Source organism: Dipodomys ordii, unplaced genomic scaffold (genome assembly GCF_000151885.1).
Source record: "Dipodomys ordii isolate 6190 unplaced genomic scaffold, Dord_2.0 Scaffold20, whole genome shotgun sequence".
Lineage (NCBI taxonomy): Eukaryota > Metazoa > Chordata > Mammalia > Rodentia > Heteromyidae > Dipodomys > Dipodomys ordii.
The window spans coordinates 5018003-5042161 of record NW_012267236.1 but is presented as its reverse complement, the minus strand read 5'-3'; the positions used below and the strand labels follow the sequence as shown (position 1 = coordinate 5042161).

Genomic DNA, 24159 nt, shown 5'->3' with positions numbered 1-24159 from the left:
CTTTACAATTTAGGCGTGGAGGGGCAGGGAGAGGCGGTGGGAGTATAGTTGTGGAGGTGGGAGGGAAGGGATGGTAGAGGAAAATCAAGGGAGGAGGCAACAATGCTTGATAAGAAATGTACTCATTACCTTGCTCATGTAACTGTAACCCCTCTGTACAGTATTTTCACAATAAAAAACTTATTTTAAAAAAATTGACTCTTGTAGCCAAAAACAATAAGCATTTTTCATCTTGCAGAAAAATAAAAGATATACATATATTCTATGTACAGGAGAGAAAAGACCTAGGAATGAAAAAGCTGTTAACAGAAAGAGAAACTGTTTTGAACAAATTTTGCACATTTGTGTTGTGAGAGATAATAAATAATGAATTTGTAAAATAATATTTGCAAAATGGTGTTCAGAGGGTTAGTAGTCTGTGATAAAGAAGGAGCTTTGCAAACTGATTCAAAGGGAATAAATGACCTGAAAGAATGGAATAAAAGGAAATGAAGCTGCATACTCAGAGGAATAAAACCAAAAAACAAACTCCTTGGTGGCCAGGAACAAAATTACTATAAAAATATTACCATAGCCAGGTATCAGTAGTTCATACCTGTAATCTTAGCTACTAAAGAGGCTGAGATCTGAGGATCACGGTTCATAGCCAGCCTGGGCAGGAAAATTCATGAAACGCTTATCTCCAAAACCCAGAAGTGGTGCTGTGGCTCAAGTGGCAGAGCTGAAGAACTCTTGAGCTAAAGAGCTGAGGAACAACACCCACGCCCCAGATTTGAAGCCCCATGACCAAAAAAGAACACCATATACATGATAACACAGTTATTATCATGTGTGGAATTCATAAATGGTTTTGCATAATAGACCCCTGATATCTGTGGGTATATGGTACCATTGAGAAAAACTGCCAATGCTCAGTATGCATAGAGTTTAGTACTAAACTGTGGATGCATGATTCATTTTTCCCATAAAGCTTCCCAACTTCTACTAAAGACATGGAAATCAATTAATCAGCATAATATATGCAGGAGTTGAAAAGGTTGTCTTAATTTCTTTTTTGACTGTGTTTGATCAAAACTACAAGGTGAAAAGTGCCTACCACTGACTTCTGCCTATCCGGAAGAAGAGCTTGCAGATACCTCTTCCAAACAGCAGGGGGGCAGTGTGCCCTCCAGGGTCCTGACGACTCCCTAACTTTCCAGAGTCCTGCTTAGGCAACTAGGAAAGGATAGCAGCAATTGAGGAGGAACTAGAAGCGCCTCTGGTGTCCACGGAGGGGCAAATGTATCAAACTGAGACACAGAACCCAAACTCCAGCCTTGAGATACACCAGCAGTCACTGGTAGAGGAATTAGTGGCTTAGGAGCCACTTCCTCTGCTTTATAGACCAAAAATGAGGGTCTAGAGAAGGGGGGACCCTTCTGGTTAAAACTAGAACTAGAACTATGTCTCCTCCTCCTTCTGCCTTCTAGGCTGACCTGTGTTTCTAACAATGTCTAGTCTGGTTGGATTTCTCTGGAAAGCCTTCATGAAGAAGGTTTGGAAGAACTGATCTTGCCTTTTACAATCTGTTAATACACCAATGTTGTCAAACTTTGGAACATGTCAAATATTTCCATTCTATCTGAAAATTAAACTAGTTTTTAAGATCCAGAATACCAATGCTCATTAGTAGAGAAACACACAACACTGAGAAGATTCAAACATTTATAAAATACCAAAGTTTAGCAGATTTACAACAGAGATGTGAAAATAGGTGTCTCTAAACCCATCTTTAAAGAAGCAAAGTCAGATAAGATAAGCAAGGTTGTTCATAAAGAAACCATATTTAGTTTTACCTTTCTGTCTGAAGAATGATTTTTTTAAAGTCCAGTGTAGTTTATTCTTAGGAAAAGATTAAGTGCCACCATTGTTTTATTTTAAAATACAAGATGAGACAAGCAGACAGTAACCATCAGACAGATCATGAGCTTCTACTCTCGGGGCCAAGGGCAGATGGAACATCTGTGCTTAGCTCAAAATGTCTAAGGTTTGAACAGAGCAGTGGAGATGGCAAGGAATATGTGTCAGGAGATAAATTAGGACTGTCCCGTAGTGCTGAGGTCAGCCCTCTAAACAGCTGTGCTTCTGTACTATGAGAGAGGAGGGGAAGGAATGGTTAAGCAATAAACCATAGTGTACACACACACACACACACACACACACACACACACACACACTTGACATTTCTACCAAAGATGAAGGAATCTAGAGAAAGAAGTAAGGTGACAGTAGCAGCCTACACTTAAAACTCACCTAAGCTTTTAAAAGTGATTACACCCACAGTGAGGACTGATGTTAGCACTCAGCAAGCCCCACAACATGTGTCCTGGCCATTTCTCTAAAGCACTTTACAATCCTGATCCCAGGTGATCACAAACCCACAGAATGAGGCAGATACCAATGTCCAACTTTACCAGCAGGCTTCTGGTGAACAGGACAATGTTGTAGAGCTGGTAAGAGACAGGCGTGGAGCTATCTGATTCTACCATTTGTTTCATAACTTAAGCCAAAGGAAAAGTGAATGACATTCCAAGTAGGAAACAATAGTGATTTCTGTAACAAACCATCTGATACTGTTTGAATCTTAGTACCAGTTGAAGTGGCTCATGCATACTTTTTTTCTTTCAGCTGAAAGGTATCGTATTTATTGGTGTTTTTAGACTATATATGTCTGAATTAGTCCAAGACTGTTCTTCAGAGCGTAGAGACTTCAGCCAATTTGTTATGTGTTATTATCAGCCATGTTCAGTTGCATGTCAGAACCAGAGTGGTACAGTGAATGATTGCTCAGTTACTAAATCCAACTTCTTCCCTCTTAGAATGAGATTGATTTTTGTTTTGGGTGTTGTTTTTCTTTTTTCACCTGAAAAACAATGAATAAAAATCAGCAGCACTCAGCATCTTATTTGAACACAAATGCATGTTACATGACGGCTACTTTATCTAACTCCCCAATGTATGTCACCTCATTTATGGATTTAGATATAGCTAATAGAAAATAGACTTGTGTTTTGCATCTCAATTTTTTGAATCATTGTCAAAATGAAATATAAAATAAATTATAGTTTTGTATGTTCTACATATATTTGGCTATGGAATGGGAAGAATTCAAATGTAGCAAGTTCTATTAAAAGATCAATGGGTTGAAAACTACATTTGTATTCTTCTGTGAGCTGTATGCAGCTAGATAGGATACTTTAGCCAGCAGGAGCAGAGCAGAGCTTCATCATGCCAGCATTCATTGAGAGTCTACAAAACTTCTTTCAGTTCTTTGGTTTTAAATATACAATTCATAAGGCTTTTGCTGTCTCCCCTTACCAATGAGCTGTTCATGTTGGGTAGGACTCTTCTAATGGTCATAAGCTCAACTCATGACATTCTTGGAGACCTTACCTTCTGGATAATCATTTGTAAAAGTCAGTCATTGTTATCAAACCTCTGTTGATTTCTTTAACATGAGTACAATATTCTAATTTCCTTAGTTCCCATCTTAAGAATAAAAAGCTGGATTTGAAGTATTAAACAATTACTTTGCTCTTCTACTGGGGCTGTAAGTATGACTGTTCTAAGAGTGCTGGCTTTATAAAGTAACAGTGAAGTATTAAATGTTCCAGAAGAAACAGTACCAGAACAGAGTAGATCCACTTTCTAAGCCCCATGAAGCATATGACTAAAATACAGCTTCTAGGTTTGTAATTTAAGTTTTCTGAAAACAAAGGGATCTAAAAATGGTTTTTGTCATCATATTTAAATATCCATTGCCTTTTTCTACCAAAAGATTTAAAGGCAATATATCGCTGACAATTGCAGAGCTCTTTTGTTCTGATAACTGAAGGCACATCTCAACGTTTGTCTTGGCAAGCCACATTTTCCCTGTTCTTTCAAAGAGGAAGCTTACTTGTCTGGTGGCATGGGTTCTTCCAGGCTAGAGACCTTGGGCCAGAGTTCCAGATAGGGTGGGGTAGAAGCAAGTTCTTCTCCATGCCTAGAATTGGACTTCCTCTCATCTGCAGCAGTAGAGTGGTGCGTGGGTTTGTGTTGCCTGGAGACCTGTGTTAATATGCAACTTTCAGGACAGTAGATACCTTCCAGAGTAAGACTTCATTCCTCTTCTTGCTGTGAAGTTAACACATTTCCAAGTGTCTGTTGGTTAAGGAAAACTCAGGAAATGAACAGCCAGTAGAAAGATCAATCTTCTTCACATTATCTCTTTACCATTCACTGAGCATTGACACTCATCAGTGTCTTCTCATTCACTCTTTCATTAAATTTTCACAACCACTTTAAGAGGTACTTTATAGGTAAAAGAACTAAGTAAGCCACAGAGAGATTTAGGCAAACTCATTCAGGAGGCTGGCTGAGTCAAGATTCTAGACAGTGGCATTGTCAAAGCATGATGCTTCTATATTGAACCTGATGATCTTATACATATGTACACATGTCCTTATACTAACAGTTGTCAAGAGGAATAAAATTCTAGGTTGAATTGTGATAGTGAATATGAGAAGCTAGAAGGAGTTACAGTGGGGAAGCAGTCTGGTCGATGTGGGTACAGCAATATGGGTAAGACTGAGGAAAAAGGTTTGGGCAGAAGGTGGAATTTGAGTTACTGCTTATAGAAAAGTTTTGAAATGAGTTACTAAAAAAAGAGTAACAAAGACTGAAACATTACAGAAGACTAGAACCATTTTTATAGCATCCAGCCGAATGGGTTCACTAGGAAAGGGTGAGCATAATGGTGTAACATGAGAGTTGTTTCATTTCTTTTGAAGTAAAACTTACACAGAGGGAAATACATATACTTCAACACATACACTAACTATGATGATTCTAACAGATGTAATACCATCTGATCCACACCTTAATCTAAAAAAACTTCTAGAGCTGGGCACCGGTGGCTCATGACTGTAATCCTAGCTACTCAGGAGGCTGAGATCTGAGGATCACAGTTCAAAGCCAGCCCACGCAAGAAAGTCCATGAGACTCTTATCTCCAATAAACCACCAGAAAGCCAGAAGTGGCGCTGTAGCTCTAGTGGTAGAACTGTCACCTTGAGCTCAGCGACAACACTCAGGCCCAAAATTCAAGCCCCACCACTGACCAAAAAAAAAATTCTGTCACTCCAATATCTCTCATGCTTCCTTCCAGGTGCTTGTCACCTTATAAGAAACCACTGATTAATCTGTACAGATTAATCTGTATTGTTTACTTCTGTAAGAAATTAAAGTCCTCATCAAATGTCTCACTGAAATTAACACAGTGTGAAAAATACTGACATTCAGAGATGGAAAGAACACGTGCTGTGATCTTAAGGCGATATCCTAAACTTCTCTACCTGTTGTGTTCAGCATTCAAGTAATGAAGCGATTCTTTTGGTCCCTTAGAGAGGTTCCTGGAAGAAAAATGAAGTCGAATTGCTTCCTTCTAGCCTCCAATATCCAGCTGACCGCTAAGACAAATAAGTTCTTCCTTGTAACCTTTTTGTAGAAGTGTCTTCCTTGGGCCCCCTAGCCTCCTCTTCATTCAGGCCTGTTGTATTCTAGCAGCTGCTACAATTATCTTCCTTTCAGCTTTACCCCTAGTTTTTGTTTGTTTTTTACCCACATAGTTGTTACCACTGCCTCCAGGTAAGCCTTCATTATCAGTTTCAAGTCCTACAGCGACTCCTCATTTAATATGCTTCGTAATTTACCACCTACAGTGGTCTGACAACAGGAGGGCCTGAGGGCTGTGCCCCTCAGCTGCCCCATCACCACTGTGCTCTCTCTCCTGTCCTGCTTCACCTACCCAGTAACCTCACCCTCGGAAGGCCCCTTCTGTGTCCCCGTGGCTGCAAGGGGCCTTCCACGTGCCTCTCTCTGTGACCATGTTAGGAGGAGGGAAATCAGGGACTGTCTTACTCCTCTCTGTGTCTAGAATCCGACACATGACTGCTGAAAACAACCCCCAAATTAAATCACCACAGAGGATGGTGTCTCAAGTCAGAGTCTGTTTGAAATTTGATGAGTTTTTTAAACATTTTTTTAAATGAAAGATTTCTTATGATCCTGACCAATTATTCAGATCTGATCTGGAAGTGTTCTTTCTAGTAGTTAGAGGAATTCGAGTTAAAGATGAGAGAGATGAGTATGTTAATGGGAGGTAGCAAGGTAGCAAATCCTGTGGGTAGAAGGGAGCCCATGTGCTTGAATGCTTACCTCAAAGCTGACTTTGTTCTGATACAGTTAGTTCTATGTTGTCAGAGTACTGTTTCTGGGAATTAAGATAATTTCATTCTAAAGGGCTTTGCAATAATTAGCAAGCAGAAAAAATAAAAACGAAAGATGACTACTAAACATCGCCCCCAGTGCCCAAGAACAGCAGTGGTCATAGCCTTTGTTTGTTCAGTGCGGTTCACTCTTCTGATCTGTCTGTGTTCCTGGTTCTACCTAGCATTGTAAATCAACATTTCCACCCCATTAAAGCCAAGATATTTTTATCTCTTCTAAATCTAGGTAAGAACCTTGATGCTGTCCATGATATCACTGTGGCATACCCTTACAACATTCCTCAAACAGAGAAGCACCTTCTGTGTGGGAACTTCCCCAAGGAAATTCACTTTCACGTGCATCGGTACCCAGTAGACACCCTGCCTGCATCCAAGGAGGACCTTCAGCTCTGGTGCCACAAGCGGTGGGAGGAGAAAGAAGAGAGGCTGCGCTCCTTCTACCAAGGGGAGAGGAACTTTGAATTCACCGGGCAGAGCGTGATCCCGCCTTGCAAGTCTGAGTTCAGGGTCCTGGTGGTCAAGTTGCTCTCTATACTCTATTGGACCCTGTTCAGCCCTGCCATGTGTCTGCTCATATATTATTATACTTTTGTTAGGTGGTATTTCATAGTCTTCATTGTGTTCTTTGTGCTGCAAGAGAGAATATTTGGTGGACTAGAAATGATCGAACTCGCATGTTACCGTCTTTTACGCAAGCAGCCACATTTAAATTCGAAAAAAAATGAGTAAGAGGGTTGTAAAAACCCTAGGGATATTTTAGAAGTAGTTCTAGGCCTTTGTAAATAGATACATTTTTGCATGACTATATCAGATGTTTCTTACTATCATTATTTGTTGAAGATATTTTGCACTTAATTTTGTGAAGAAAATATTGCTACTTTTTTTTTTTAATCTCTGAATGTAATTTTGATGCTGCGTATATAGCAGGGATCGATTGGGCCAGAATAATCACCATGTTGTTAACAGACAAGGCACACACAGTTTTCTGAAAGATCTAGCCCTATTTTCTGACAGACTCCCAGAGCCGGAGTCTGAACTCATGAGCACTGGCCTACCACGCACTTATACTTGACTGCCCAATTCACCCCCCCCCAGGTGAGCACCTGCCCACAGGTGCCCAGGCAGGTGATGCCCAGACTCCTTCTTTGGGCATTGCCCTCATCCTTAAACCCACTCTATCTTCTTTCATGTCAGAAACTGGAACTTAACTAATCACCTAAAGTGATGTCCAGTTTGCTAGGAAGTGCTTTGTTCCTCCCAGTGTGTTGTACTGACCACGCTGTCAGAAGACCACCTGTGCCCTTTCCCATTTGGAGATCACCTGCACACGTCTCAGGGAGCAACCACAGGCTCTCCACTTGGAAACTCTCATTTGAATTTTAAAAAGTAGTAATTCAGATTAAGGTCTCCATTCCAGTCAGTCCTGCATGCACTGAGCTGGCTTCATTACAACTTGTTGCCAGGTGTTAACGTTTTCTCTATTAAAAATGGTACACATGCAGTCACATACTTTTTAAAAGGCACACTTTGAGGAACATTCTGTTTCTGCAAACAGAAACTGACTTGCGAAACATTTCTTTAAAACTTACCAAAAAAGGAAGGTTTATTGTATTTTCTACATGTGCATGGGCTTGCAGCTTCTACCATTAAAACAAATGACTACAAACAGGGCAGCAATGGTTTTATCCTGAATTAGTCAACCCTGTACCCTTGATAAACTTTAGATTTAAAATACAAAATGAACCCTTTTCAATGATAGCACAGAATCTCCTTTTAGAACTCTCTCAATAGTAATATTTAAGTCCACTCTGACCACCATGATCCTTCTGGGGCTAAAGAAAGGGTTGTTATTGTTTCTACTCCATTGAAGCTTTAAAAGGCAATTAAAAGTCAATAGCTGTTGGCAGATCTGTCCGTTTTCTTTACTCCTGTGTTGATCCAGCCTCTAAGGTCACTTCCTGCTTTATGTACTCTTTGGGCATGAATGCCTTCTCTTCTGTGACATCTCATTTTTGTTTGGCAATGATTTTTACTCAACAGTTGAATCATATACATGGTCATGAAAGGTAAGTGCACAGGAGCTGGACCTAGCAGATTGCCTGAGAAAGCACTAGTCAGAATGCTGTTTTTATTGAGAGTTTTAAGTAGTTACTATAGTGAAGTATACCAACTCCTGTTTTACTACTGCTCCTTCAAAGCTAATTTTAATCCTGCTGAGCATACGTACTCAGTATAACTATTAAGTATACACATCCCCAACTGAGCTGTTTAACTTTGTGGACTTAAGATAAAAGAAGCAACTATTTTTTCTTCCCCTAGTGAAACAGTTGTCTATGTTTCTTTTAGATTGCCTTGGATTGTATATAAACCTGGAAATCATTTAACCATATGATTTTGCTTGTCTCAGGTAAAAGAGAAAAGGCACATCTTACCATGCAAGTCGGCAGCTCCCCTCTCTGCAGGCTCCACACGCTCATAGGCATTGTATCCCATTGGCTTGTATCCTCAGACTCAGCAGCCTTTAAATGGAAAATCTTTTTTCTCTTAAAACATGGTTAAGATAACAAATTTTACCTACCAAAAATTCATAATTATAAAGCTCTGAAACCAAGGACTATAAGCACTCTACTTGCTTCATTGATTAGAGATACTTCAAACAACAAAAAAGTCTCCTCTTTTAATTGCTTTTCAATATGGCTTTTTAAATTGTATATTTTATTGATTATTAATTGTTCATACTGCCTCTACATTTAGCTGTGTTAAACTGTTTCTTCTTTGAAAAAAAAAAAACTCAAAGAACTATAGCTAATGATTTGGAGCCTAGGACTATCTTCAATGAGTACAAATGTCTAGAATAAATTCAAGAAAGTCAGTAACTGTGACAGGCCTCAAAAACACCCCCTGCCACACTTCCCGCCATTGCCATGGGCTCCGCAGCTGTGTGTCTGGCTACCACAGGTCTGGCCACGTGACCGCTCAGCCCTCTGACAGTGAACTTGCTAGACTTTGAAATGTTTGCAGTGCCACTTGTCTAGCTGCCAAATTCACCATTCTGAAAGGTTTTAAATATACCAAGTATGTTTTATTTCTAACATGAACCGATTATTTAAAGTATGAACCCAGAAGGAGGGACACTGGAAAGGTGACAAGTTCTTCCCCCAGATATCTTGGATGAAACAAGCCAAAGGAACTCTCAGACTTAGCCAAGAGCTTGGTAGATGATTAAAAACTCACTAGATAAATATTTAAAAGAGCCCATCATTTAAGACTGCCAATAAAATTCTTCCTTAATATGCTCTCAAATTCAGATTCAAGAGGAATAACAGCTTCCACTTAAAAATCATTTTGAGATTAGTTACTTGAGCAGCCCTGTGTCAAGAACCATATCTTTATAGCCAAGACTGAACTCTGCAGACAAGCAGACATTTCCATGTCACCCAGACTTCACGCTCTGGCCCAACAACAATAATAACCCCGTGTCCTCTTACAATAAAGAGTAATGGAGAAAGCCTGTTGGTGTTAAATTGTTTACATCTCTTTATAAAATGATGTGTTTTCAGTGCCTTAGTTATGGGTCCTTTTCTTTTTCTTGTTCCAAGAGTTCTGTAAGTATGGTTCTTAGGTTAAGTTTCGCCTTCCTACTTACTGGGAGGAAAATGGTCTGTGAATACCACTTGCTGGTTGTATCCCAGTGTGAGAGAACTCGATGCTAAGGTAGCAGTTGCCTTAGAGTTGTTTATACTGTTGATGGGAATGATTTTGCTACACTATGAGCTTCAGATTAGATCTGACCCTAAAGTTATATTTACCTTAAATTCTTATTTCACAACGGAGTCTTGTTTTTTATATTACATTTTTAAAGAGATTATGATGTGGAGAACACCAGGTTTTAAATAGAACTCACAGAATGGCCTTAGTTTTCAATATTCACTGGTATGTTTTAAGTTGTGTTATCTGTAATATACACCCAGAATAAAATTGAGTGAACTAAATGGAGGTGACAATGTGTGTTACATTTCTGTTTTTACAAGGATGACAGAATCTTGTGCTACTTGGTTCTCACTTGCCCTATGTGTTATTAAGGGAAAACTGGCAGCTTAGGGCTCCAGGAACATAGTGGCAGTAAGGGCCCAATGTCCTCAGAACAGTCATTCCATAGTGGTGAAAGCCAGCTCTTAGAAGCATGTCTTCACTCTTACCTCACTGTTTGGAAGTATAACTCCAAAAGTTAAGTCTTGGACCAAAACCTGACAAGTGCATAAAAATGTCCTTGGCAAAAGACAAAAGAACATCACAGAACCTATTCTTGTGTGACCTAATGTTCACTTGTGTCTTCAGTTCTATAGTGAGCGCTTTATGTAAAAGCTTTGCTGTTAGGGGAGCTTGTAATGTCCCAAACACTAGGTGAGGTCTTGTAAGACAACTGAACTCCATTCAAGTAGAGAGAGAGGGGAGAATAGCATCTGTAGCCACCCACTCATCTTTGCATTGTTTTCATTGGTGAATCATATCAAGACCTTGAGCATTTGAAGGTACCTCAGATGCCAGCCATGGGCATAGCATATAATCTGCACATGTACAGAGCACCCTTTGTTACCAAGTATTTTATTAAAGTTATTGCCTGTATGGACTTGATTCTCAAGAGCTACATGAGGACAAGGTGTATATCATCTGGGTTCAAATCTCAGTGTTGTTTGTTTGTTTGTTTCCTGAACTAATAGATTGCCCAGCAATATACTGTGAATCACATCCCTGAGTTACTATACCCTGTGAAGCCAGGACTAGAGCTTGTTCCACTGAACCAACAAGGACTTAGAGTGGGAGAAGGAAGAGGCATTTTAAGACAAAAATCAGGTACTGTTATTGAGAATAGCATGAATCAGTGCTGGATGGCCAAATGACCACAAAAGTCTTACGGGTTACTAAGCTTGTCAAGCATTCCAGGGGAGCTGGTGAGTGGAATTACATTAAGTGGGAAATAAAGAGAGAGGGAGAGAGATCAGTCTGTAGTTAGGCTATCTTTAGGAAGGTGAAACCATTCAGATATAGATAGGTATGGGGTCACACACCTGCCATCTCCCTGAGTAATTCTAATTAGCATTTAGTGTGCCTGGTTCTTCCAGGACTGACCACAGACTTGAGAGCTTCCAATCTCTAGGCCTCTGGTCCCCATGTGTAAGATGAGCATTCTATCTTAGGTGTTCTGGAAGCCTTGGCTGATATCTGAGTTGATTTCATTCAGTAAATATTAACTTTTTACTACGTGTCAGATTAGAACTGGGAAGGAAGCAAACAACAAGCTTTATTCTTGGCCCTCCATACATGTGTGTTTACATGAACTTACAAAACGTTTATGAAGTACCACCTTCCAGAGTATGGAGTCAACTAGACAGAAAAGAAGAGAAGGTAAATCAGAGAAGGCATCCTGTTCCAAGGTGCAGGCCTTGGCTCTAGTATGGAAATTTGGATACAAGCTGGACTAGAGGCTCCCCAAACATAACCAGAGGGCAGAAGACATCCACTCTGTGACCCTCTGTCCACTGCCCCAGGCCTAAATAAGTGTCAAGGACAGAGAAGTCACTGTGAAATGATGAGTGAGCACAACCCACTCAGCACAGCCATTTATATCCCTCTTTAATGACAGACTACATTGCATGACTGGTGAAATAATCCATCTTCCCTCCAACTTCTCATTCTAGAAGATTGAAATTTCAATTGAGAAATGATCTTTGGTGACCAGCACCAGCCAGGGAATGGAGTAGCAGACTCATTTTCCCTGGTTGGCCCCTGTGGGTGCAGGGAGTGGCCCAGGGCCAAGAATGGTCTATTAGCATGTAGGTGCACAGGGGAAAATGTGATGTTGGGCCTGCAGCCAGATGACAGCAGGCACTGGGCTTTGAGGAAGCATGAGATCATTCTGAACAGGAGAGGAGCAGAAGAGCCAAGGCCTCCCGCCTACCTCTTCCTCTGGAGATGATGTCATTGGTGCTGAGACTGCCCATAAGTGGAAGGTGGTTGCTCTGAGGACCAGCCTCTAGCCTACTTTGAAAGCCACCAGGATGAGAAGTGAGCTCTGGGGAAGCTGACCAAAGACCAAAGCTTGGCTCTGTGGGCATGCACCTGGGCAGCCACAGAGGTCTGCCCTTAGAAGAGCCCCACACTATGGTTTAATGCACAACTTGCCACTATGAACAAGAACTCTCAAACCTTCCTTGTGGATGTATAAGTCAGTGCTTCTGATGGCTGTAGGAGACCTGAGAAAATCTGGTTTGGAATTACGATTGTTGTTCCACGTGGATCACTCGGAAAGATTTCAACATAAAAGTGGCCAGCACCCAGTCCCATGCCACCCTCAGAATGAAGCAGGCAGGCTTTGAGTTGTTAGGGTGATTCCCCAGCATGCCATGCTGGAGAGTGCTGATCCCAAGGAATGGTTCTAAGCTCATGGCCTATGAGAAGTCATGCAGCGCTGAGTCAGAGCCTAGCCAGCTGCTCTGAAGGGTTCTGTTCTACCTCTCAGACTGGATCTCTTTGTTCTCTGCCTTGACACACAGCTGGTATACAAGAAATGTTTTCCCTTCCAACCCGTTTGAGGTCCACAGTTTTATCACTGGCTCCTTAAACCCTGGAGGCTGGGACACCTGATTTGATTCATCAGCACAAACCATTGCGCTTCTCTGCAGACAAGTAAAAGATACCAAAGAAAGGCTTAGTCTCCTGGCCAAAACTTAGCTGCTGTCCCTGGGCTCCAAGGACAACTTGACAATTACATTTGCATTACCTCCGCTTAACTTCCTTATCAGCAGCTTTAAAATGTACTATAGTTTTCAGAAACTTATCAAAGAATCGAGTTTGTTTTTGGAATACCTATTATTTTCACAGTGCATGACGTGTTCCACTTTCACCGATACGTATTATTCCAGGAAGCCCTTCAATGTTTATTTTTGTGGAAGTCCTCAGAGATTGGGAGCCTGCTTTCCTGGCACTGAGCAGAACATACTTGATGAAGCCCAGGTAAAAACAGTTCTAATGAGTGGGCTCTGTGATCGGGTAGGGGTGGCAGAGGTCAGGCTCTGTTGTGGAGTAGGAGATCACAAAGGGTTTCCTAATATTACTATTTCAGCACCACCCATAGGATTTGAAGGTGATGGGAAGTAGTTCTTTATATTTTTATTATACCTTTCTTCATCAAAACATTCTAGCAAAGAAAAACCTAGAATATTCTAGAGGAAAATATGATTCTGAGTCCTCTTTGTACTCTTAAAAACTTGCTCAGGACCCTAAAAAGTTATGTGTGGGTTATATCTATCAATATTCATAGTGTTAAATATTTTCAATATATGTTTACTAGTATGTAGGGCTATATTAATTATTAATAAATATACTTGTAATAATATACATTTAAAAGTAAGAAGCATTTTACATGTCCATGTATATAATCTATTTTTATGGAAAAAGCTGTATTTTCCCAAACAAAAAGCTTAGTGAGAAGCAGCACAGTTTTACATTTTTGTTCATTTCTTTTGTGACTGTGTTACTAGAAGATGCTAAAATATCTGTTGACATTTGAAAGTCAAGTTGCTTCTGGAAAATTCCACTAGAGGCTGGCAAGAGAATGAATCTGAGATCCCATCTTGATCAAGGGACATCTGGCTCCCTGCAAAGGTGTTGGGGGTCAACAGGAGTCCCCAAGTGTATGAACCACTATCTGGACATCATTTTCTCTGACATATGCTTTAGCAGCCAGGGTAATGAAAGAAAGAGGCTCAGCAGAGCCGGGTGTGGGGATAAAGTAGGGAGAGAATCAAGGAGTGAAGAGGAGGTGGTCCTGGAAAGTTCCCCTAATTCAGCTGCTGTAACTGAGCAAGTACCTTCCCCTTTGCTGAGCCTTAGAGTCCTCTGTAAATCAACAATGACACTGAACCACATCTCTGGACCTCAACCCAAGCTATCCTGGGGAGCTGAAGACAGGCCCCCTCTCTAGAGCATTTGTACCAGAATATCTGAGTGTGGAGCTAGGATCTGTAAAAGCTTCTAAGGTGACAGGTTAAAAGGAAAGGACACAAAAACTAACCTAAAGCCACACCCAGAACAACTAGGATAGCCAAGTAAGTATGGAGACTTGGAAAAAATTATATTAAGTGAAGTAAGCGAGACCCAAAGAAACATAGGTCCCATGGTCTCCCTTATTTGTAATAACTAGTATACGTCTAGGATAATCTTACCAGACAAGCAGAAGAGGTCCAAAGCGATGTATATATGACCATATAAGATGATGCTAAGCAAAATGAACCCCAAAATAGGACACAAGAGCTTTTATCTTTGTCGCTGTTGTTTTTAATGTACTATGTGATTTTTTTGTTTCTTTTGTATCTTCTTCTCTGTGGTATACCCCTGTTTTCACTGTATTTGATTCAGGTGCCATGCATCTTGTATATACATTTTTCTAATTTGGGGAGGGGAAGGGAAATAACAAAATGCTGAAACAAAGATACAGGTTGACCCATTGTAACAATGAGATGTACAAGATACTATGTTGAAAACAAACTTTACAACTTGGGGGGTGGGTGTGAGGAGTTGGGGAGGTGAGAGGAAAGGAATGGTAGGGGGAAAACAAAGGAGGGGGTCACAATGCTCATTAGGAAATGCACTGATTACTCATATAACTAGTTGTAACCCCTCTGTATAGCATCTTTACAATAAAAATAATTTTTTAAAAGGAGGGGATTATAACCCACAGATAAACAGGCACCAGGTTTGACTAAAGTATATAAATAATTAAATGTGTAAATAAATGGAGGAGAAAGAACCACTCTTCCCTTGTGAATTACTAAATTTCTTGCTGAATTTATTAATTTCTTCCTATTAATAAATAGAGAAGACATGAGGGAGATAGTTAGTCACTGTGTGGCAAACATCACAGTAATAACTGTTGCAGGCAAGAACAGTGAATTTAATGAGCACTCAGAGATGCATAGTTTCTCAACACTCTACTAGCGGATGGATATTTAATTACAAAGGGGGAAAAGGTAACTTTATGATGGGGAAGTCTGGCAAACATCTCTAACCAAGTGGCAAAGGTCACCAGCTTAAACATTATCCTACAGTCCTGAGGAGGAAGCAGCATTATTCTTGCCAAAAATACATAACCTTCATCAGATCACAACAGAAGTTCAGACACTCCCAAGTTAGGGGACATTTTTACAAAACTCAGCTGGCCAGCAGCTCCAAAAGCATTAAGACCAAGAAAGACAAAGAAATAATAGATTTTGAAAGCTAGGAATTGACAAATAAATGTCAGACACTGGGTTAGATCCTGGTAAAATTCCAATCTCCTCTCTAAGTCAGAAGATGTATTATTACATCAAAGTTAATTTGATAACTGTACCCTCAATATGTACATCGTTAACATTTCCAGGTTGCTGAGTGAAGGCAGTTGCAGTCCGGCCTCTGGTGTCTCGCTGTCCCCACCCCATCCCCACCAAGGCCCATTCATTCCCTTCCTGTCTTTGCTCAACATGTCAAAGCCTGAAATTTCATCATATTTTCCACTGTAGGAGAATGTCATTCATCCAAGCCATGTGCTGCCCATTCACTTTTCAGGAAACATCTCCACAATCCTCCTATTGAGAAGGAAAATAGCAAGGGGAAGAAGGCCCAGCCTAGTGCATCATCTTTCTTGGCCGAATGAAAAGAAGGTCAGAGGATATGAGCATGAATGAGTGGGGCCTGCAAATGTCCAAATGAGGTTGTTGTTAGGCAGGACAGAGGCAGCTTCTCTCCACCATTCCTGCCTCCTGGGCACAAAGTCAGAATGAAGCCTGGTCAGAATCAGGTCCTAGGCTCACCACTCTCAGCTCCACTGGGGTCAAGTTCGCAGTCTCTTCTCATCAGAGCCTACAGTCACTTTTCCAAGCTAGCTCTCTCTGTCACTCCATTCAGTGATCCCTACAGAGGAACATTAGAGGAAGGTAGCCCAGATGATCTAGTGGCTGATAAAGAGCTTCCTGGAGCTTGCATAGGAAAGAGTGACAACTGGACTAGGGTTCAAATTTTCTGGTTCCTGGACATCTGGTCTTCTGGACAGCCCTCATTTGGGCTTAGAAGAGCTGAACTGAAGCAGGCAATTGAGGTAGGACTGAACTCCAAAGCCCAGCCTCTGATCTCAGTGCCAGACTGCCCAGATGATGTCTTGATGTCTAACAGGCATTTTCTAGATTTCCCATAAGGGAACTACACAGTTCCAGCTTGGCCCTGAGGTTCTGTCTTATGATTTACTTCCTTCCACGCCTATTCCTAGAGTTCTAACCCATTCATCCAACATGTACGGATTCTTCTCTAAAAGGCAAAAAGCAATTGGCATGCACTGAGAATTTAGAATGTACCTGGCTAAGTATACATTTCTTGTGTAGATAGACATTATTTCCCAGTTTTACTGATGAACTGCAAAGTTTGGTAGGAAAGTGAGTTGCTAGAAGCCATTATGGTGGATGGTGCTGTGTTAATTTAGGTAAGCTGGGAGCTACACTCCCAGAGTTTCTTACTCAATATGGACAAAACCAGATCAAATGACAAAAAGAAAAGCAACTGGTGAGGGATTTGACTTCTGGCCCTATTGATCAATAAAGGGTCTTGGCCCTTGAACCTGAAGATGGTCTGTGGACCCACAGAGAGGAAACTAGACAGAGGCAGCACTTTGCCATTATTTTCCCATGACTGACCCCTTGTCATCCCACCACAGTAGCTAGTCACAAGAGAGAAAATCATGATTATGGTATTGTAAGGAATCTCTTCTGGAAGAATCTTTGATTTCATAAAAACTCAAATTTATAAAAAGATGCTGGCACCAAAGCCACAGGATCTTCACTTTACCTGCCCTATGGTAACCCTATACCAGAGGAGAAAGGCCCTGTGCTGAAGTTCAGAACCCTGGATACTCAATGTAAAAGCACCAGAGAAATAGGAAAATGGGATTCCCCTAGGTAGAGGCTGGAGAGAGGCTGGAGATGAAAGGCAGGCCCACAGAGGGTTGACTGAATTATGGTATCCCAAGAGTCATAGCTTCAGGCACATCCTGCTTCCCCCAGACCAGGCATCTTATCGACCAGACACTCCAGATTGCTCCACAGTCCTTCAAGAAGCAGCCAGGCTCAGCCTGAAGACAGTGACCAATGTCTCCTTAGGGCTGGAGAACTTCTAGACACCAAGGGCAGAACCAACTAGGCTTTGATGTCAGGCTGAATGGATTACATCATGCCTTAGACCCAAAACTCACATTTAGCCCTTTGAAGTTCAGCATGCCCTGATCACTGCAGAGTCTGCCAAGGAGAAGGGGTTTGTTATGCATCAGGAGGCTGACAGAGCAAGCTGTCTAGGCAGAATGTGAAACATGAGCAAGTCAGACACTGACTGTCCAGGGTCAGTCAGTGGAAACAATAAAGGAGAGTATGCCTTGGCAATCTTCTGCAGGGAGTGTCAGGGTATTATTTCCCATGGATACGAGGTATCTGGGCATATGCAGAGGAGATGATGGGATGAAGGACAGTAGGTGTGCAGTCTGGGCTCTCAATCTCGTTGTCAGTGTGACGTTGATCATTGATGGACTGTGGGTCTCTCAGCTCCCCCAGGCCAGCTCACTACCCTACACATCTCACAAATATCTGTCTCTTCTAATAAAGGTAAAGAGACAGTATTCTAGACATTAGACCTGCTATCTTACATCTCTGGGAATGGGAAAAGGGAACCATTGTTGAGATAAAGGAGGGACAATACTAGGAACAATACTTCTTGGTTAGCCAATTTGGGGATTTGGAACATTCTTTGGTAGAGCAGTAGCTTATGGAACTTCTCTTCTACAGATAAAAATAGAAAGCATTCTTTTTTTATGTTTTTTATTGTTATTATAAAGGTGATATGCAGAGGGGTTGCAGTTACATGAGTCAGGTAAAGAGTGCATTTCTTTTGGGACAATGTCGTTCTTTCCCTTCCTCTCTCCTGGAAAACATTTCTTTATCTTCATCATTTGCTTACACTTTTACAGTTGGATCTTCCATTCCCTTCTATTTATTATTTCTTTTTTTTCCTGGGTTGTCTTGTACTATATCTTTTTTCTTATATGTTTCCTATTATTCTCTCCTCTTCTCTCTCTTCTTCCTCCTCCTCATTAATCAGAGCAGAGCTGATGGCAAAAGTGGCATCCAGAATTCCTACTTTGTACCAGGCCTCCTGCCTCTTGGAATTGCCATGTTACCTCTGTCTAGGTGTCTTCTTGTTCCCATCCAGGGCCTTCAGTGACAGAATGGGGGGCAAGGCAGAGTAAAGGGAGACGTTCACAGTCTGGGGGATACAGAGAAGGTATGCTCACAGAGCTTTCTGTCAGGTCCTTTAACACTAGAGATGTGAAGGCCTTGGTGAGAGAAATAATAGGGAAGGATAGAATGAAAAAAGAAAACACAAAAGATTTTACACAACAGAATATGAACATGAAAGAAAAGGAGGAAAAAAACAGGGCTGATTTCAATGATGAATGCAACATTGTGGAATCTACCATGCTAGTTGGTCAATGAGACTCCTGTTGTGCTCAGATGCTCTCAGAAAATAACTCTTAGTCTCTCCATACCCTCCCTGAATCTCGATCATATACTGGTCTACATGACAACACTCCCAGTGTTACCCTGATGTTCTGAGGGTATGGAGAAGACCACACTGAAAACTACTTGGTGTCCCTCGGATGTGCATGTCCTGTGGAAATAATCATTACTACCAGGCGGTTATGCAGAATTATGCAGTTGATTACAAATGCAGCTGATGGAGAGCTGTGACTTTCTAGCTTGAAAACAGAAGGCTGCATGGAGTACAGACTTCAGTGGCCCCAGGGTCCATGAGCTGGTAAGTAAGTTCAGGAGCCAGGAGGATTCTCTCTGGGTAGATTTTGTATTAGCCATGCTGGGAAGCTGATTAGGTAAAGGAACCTGGATGCCATTTGAATCCTGAAGCTGCTCCTCATTAGTTGTGTGGCCTTGGTTCAAAGCAGCATCTGATCTGTAGAACTGCCCTCAAGGAGTCTGGCAGGAGGGGAAGGGTGGGGAACTGGAAGGAAAGCTGAATCTGCATGAACTACTAGGCCTTAAGGAACCTCAGAAGTTTTCAAAGCAATCACTAAAACCTCTAATGCCATGAAGAACCCCCACACCTTCCCCTACCCAACAAAAGCTAGCCTTTGTATTTCTGGAGAAGGAGACAGGAAATCACCACAAGCTGAAGAAGGAGTGAAGGAATAGTTGATGATCCATTCTTCACCTTGCTCCACCTGGATAACCATTCCTAAATATCAAGAGGAAAGTAGGCCAGACCTACTGGCTCAGTAGCTCATACTTATAATCCTAGTTATGTGGGAAGTTGAGATTGGAGGAATCAAGGATCCAGGCCAGCCTAGATCTCAGCAACAATGCTAAACCAAAATCATAGGAAAGAAAAAAAATAATCTCCTTCCTCCTGGAGGAGAAGAATGAGCAAGGCATATGCTTAACCTTCAGTTCAGCATCCTGGTCCCAAAGGCCTGGCAGAGTTGGCCTCCTAAAGTTGATATCACCAAGCTGAGTTCCTCACTTGTCTATGACAGGGTTGTAATCTCCTGTCAACAAAGAAATGCCTTCTTGGCATTGAAGTAGGCGATCCATTTCATCAGTTGATTTCCATCAACCGTTTGCTACTGGCTGTGGCTATCCAGGGAATACTGCAAAAGAGGAACCTTCCCCCCCCCCCCCATCACCTGCTAAGGACACAAAGCTATGTGGCTTTGTACTTGAAGACACCGCCTTCTTGGGCCTTTCTTAGGGACTCAAACTCTGTCCCTGAGCCTTCAACTATCTTCCTGTTCCCACACCCTCCCAGTTCAGATCTCTGAACAAAGAAAAAAAATTCCATTCAAAGCTCCCAGTTCTCATCTGCTGTCTTTACATAGGGCTTGCCCATTACTGACAAGGCCTTGTTCTCTTCTTGACCTCCTTTCTTTTGCTCCATGGCACTTGAATGAGTCACATGCTTTATAGCTCTAATGACCTTTATGAATGGAGTCTTGTCTTGCCCCTTTGTCTCCTGAAGAACTCGTGCTATACCCTCTACACAGAGTAGGAGCTTAACACTAGCTTGCTGAGAGACTCATTGAACCAGAACCTAGAATGAGAGCATTTCTTAGTGGGTGGTGGATCATTAGCAGGGGCGTCTTTGTCTCCCTGAAAACTCTTTGGCCTAACACTACTCCCACCAATAACAAGGAGTGTGAATGGATAGCCCTGCAGTGTGCAAAGCTCTCTTCCCGGCCCATCGGGTCTTTCCATGTGGCCTCTCTTATCTGAATATTCTCCTGCAGCCCTGCAGGAAAAACTGACCAGGTGGGATGGCTCTGTGTTCTGCTAGAATGTCACATCCAGATGTGATGTGCAGGCCCATTTGCTGTGCAGCAGCCAGAGCCCAGGCAGAGCCCCAGGCCTGTGTGCAAAGAAAACAGGCCAAGTCCCCTCACCTCCAGAGCATCTCTGGCTGCCCACATGGAGACTATTGAAAGCTAAGCTTCAAACTCAAAAGGACCTTTGTGCTCTACATCTGGAGCCCAGTGCACATCCAGTTCACCCCTCTGAGAAAAGCAGCCCACATTTTATTGGGTTCTACGTCTTCCCTTGGTTGGTCTGGAGGCTGTGAATCTCCTTCTCAGGGTCACAATGAGAAGCAAACACATAGACTCCCCTGAACTCATTTGTTCTCCAGCTCTTCTGCACCTGCTCCCTCCTGGGCCACGAATCCAGGCGTTTCCACAGCAAATAGTCATAAACAGCCGGAAAGGGAGCAGAACTCAGGTGCTGAAGGAGGGCGGGGATCAGTGGCAAACATTTTGGCAGGATCTCCTTTCATACAGATGTTTTTAGCCATAAACCAAGGGACTGCAAAGCAAGAAGTGGGCCAGGTTACTAATAGCAAAGCCTGTGGAGTACATTAGGCCGAGGCTCAGACAGTGACTCAGAACTTCTTCATGGTGCTGAGCTCCGCCTCTTGGTATGCGGCTGAGGGGCCAGGGTTTAGGGATATAGGGGAATGGCTTAGAGAGTTAGTATTGGGGCTGACCCTCAGTGTGCAAACACACAGATAGACCATGTTCCCAAACTCACAAGGCTGTGGCGTCAGAACCACAGGACCAATCTATTAGTACGAAGCATAGAAACAAAAGCAGAGTCACATTGCCAATGAAACCCGCACAATTCTCCAGATAGTGGTGGCATTGCTAACACACACATTTAATCCTATATACTCTTACACATATGTTTATATTTTAGAAGAACCTTACCTTTCATTAGTACAGTCTCTAGGCCATAGGGAGGCTCTGGGACTAAGACTGTCTGGGCTCATTTGTCGCCAGTCATGAAAGGGTACTGGCTGGGCGGGCATATACTCAGCACATGATGGACGGATAGGGCATTGTCTTGCCACTAGGAAGGGGTACAATGTACAGGGGAGGCACAAACGAAAGAGGTATCAGCCTTGGGGCTAAGGGACAATTATTCTTCATAGTTTCAGGGACTGGGGAGTCCAAGAGCAAGGTAGATTGAGTGTCTGGTAAGAGATTTACTATGTGGTTCATAGACAGTTTTTCTCACTGAGTCTTCACACAGTGGAAGAAGAGGGGAGTTCAGCAGTATCTCTTTTATAAAGGGCACTAATCCTATTGATGAGGGCGTCCTCCTCATGACCTAATTCCTTATCATTGCCTCCTTCGAAGTCTATCACCTTGGAGGTTAGAATTTTTATGTACAGGTTTGCAGGGTTACAGTCATTCGGTCTATAACAGAGACCTTCCCCTCCAGTCTGGGATTCTCAGAATGAATACAAGTCATGATTGGTTTCTCAAGATGAGATCTGAGCTGGTAGAGCAGCAGGGAAGTTCATCTGTTTATTCTACCTCCTCCTTCCACAGGACCTTACCTCACGGCCTCTGTCCCCCTGCTCAGCGCCTTTGCTATTGCTGAATTAGCAACCCAAACCCGAAGACACCTCTACCAGCTCACCTTCCACCTGAGGAAATGTGTCCCTGAAAGATCAAGCGTGCCTCCCATTTCTCAGGCATAGAGGGGCAGGGGGTGCAGGCTGCCAGGCCATGCTGTGTCTTTCTTCCTGACTCATATGGGATGATTTTTGTCTCTTGTTCCTCTGAAGTAACCCTGGAGGACAAGTGGAGTAGGAGGAGGCCCAGTCACATGAGCCGCTTCCACAGATGGTAGAGGACAATGAATCAGAGCTCTGCATCTTAATCAGAGGCTGATCAGAAACCTGTAGCGAGCGTATTCACAGCCAGGTCTTAGGCACATGGATTTCTCATGGCTGACCCGTAAATAGTGACAGATGTGACCTGTCATTGTGATGACAGATGTGGCTGTCATTGTGTTGGGCTTCACAGTTCAGACCTTCACACAAATTTCCTCACTGGATCTCAGTTTATGATATCTTCATGTATGAGGCTCGCCGATGATTGTCTACATCTGCTGCAGGATACTAAAGGAGGAATGGGTTGGATTTTTCTCATAGTTGCATCTTTAGCATGGGGCCCCCTTAAAATGAACAACTGCTGGGGCAAATTCATGATCTCAGATATTCAGGAGGCAGAATTAGGAGACTCATGATCCAAGGCTAGCTAGTCTGGGAAAAGCCTGGAGATCATATCTGAAAAACAGACTAAAAGCGAAGGACTAGGGGTGTGGCTTGGGGTATATGTGTATTATACACATGCATACATACATACACACCTATGGAATAAATTTACAAGAATAATGATATCCAAGTCACTTTTCCCCTTGCACACCAGGCTGGGGACAAGACTAGAAAAATAGGAAAAAAATCATTTCCATTCCATTCTCTCTTTTTATTATGTTACAATAAATAAGCAAAATTCCTTTGGTCTTCCATTGAGGAATGTACTCAAAATATTTCACCTCTGGATGGCCTTGATCTTGTACCCTATGGGCCTGCTCTTTGTTGGGTAGCTCCACACTTAGGCTTGGAGATATGACCTATAGTATGGGTGCTAGAGGGAAGAGCCTACAGTATAGCCACGTAGGATTTGGTGCTTGACAGTGGACAAGGGGAAAAGTGACAGAAGTGACTGTGTCCTGAAAGATGACCCTAAGTGGTCAGGAATTGCAGTCAAGGCTGAGTGAGGGGTGAGGCCATAGTTGAACAGAGCCAGAGAGCCTTGGAGCAGGTTGTATATTCTTGTGCCAATCACAAAGCTGAACTTCAGCCAATCACAGCTTGCCAATGTGTACCAGAAACTCCCTGTAGACTCCAACCCAGCACCACTTGTTTCTGGCCTACCTGGTCAGACCCCTGGGAGGACAAGGAAGCTCTGGTCAGGAATCTGGCCTGCATGGTGGTGATGGAGTTTCCCAAGCTTCGTTTGGAGTCTGAGTCGTTCTGGCCAATGCTAGTGGTGCTGATGGCATGGTAGTCTCTATCTGTTTAGATGCTGCATGAGGATTTCTGGGGCTTGTGGTCAGCCCTCCATGGTCCATTCTGTACCTGAGACTTAAGCCTTGTAGAAGGCCTGACAGCAAAGCACAGCCACCATCTCCTCCTGGAAGAGAGGGGAGAGGGAGAATTGCTCTTTGACTTGTCTCAGCTGCCTCTATAGCTCCTGTTGACCTCAGTGTTCATTTACATAAACCCTGGGCACCTAGCAAAGTACCATGCGGACTCTTGAGGTCCAGGAAAGCTGCCTCAGAGTGGGATAGCTCCATCTTCATCCCCCATCCATCTCTGCTGCTTGAGCCCTATTAGCAAAGGCCACATTACCAGGTCTTTGAAAA

At 42.5% G+C, this 24159-nt stretch overlaps 1 protein-coding gene across 3 annotated transcripts in view; it reads left to right on the top strand.

The window, feature by feature from the left end:
- The window catches only part of Lclat1 (lysocardiolipin acyltransferase 1), a 153313-nt gene extending 143014 nt beyond the window's left edge, over positions 1-10299 (top strand). For all 3 annotated transcript variants that reach the window (XM_013013755.1, XM_013013756.1, XM_013013757.1), the window contains exon 6: positions 6534-10299. In XM_013013755.1, coding sequence (XP_012869209.1) covers positions 6534-7036 — 503 coding nt within the window. In that variant the 3' untranslated portion in view covers positions 7037-10299. The remainder of the gene's footprint in view (positions 1-6533) is intronic.
- Positions 10300-24159: the final 13860 nt, after the last annotated feature.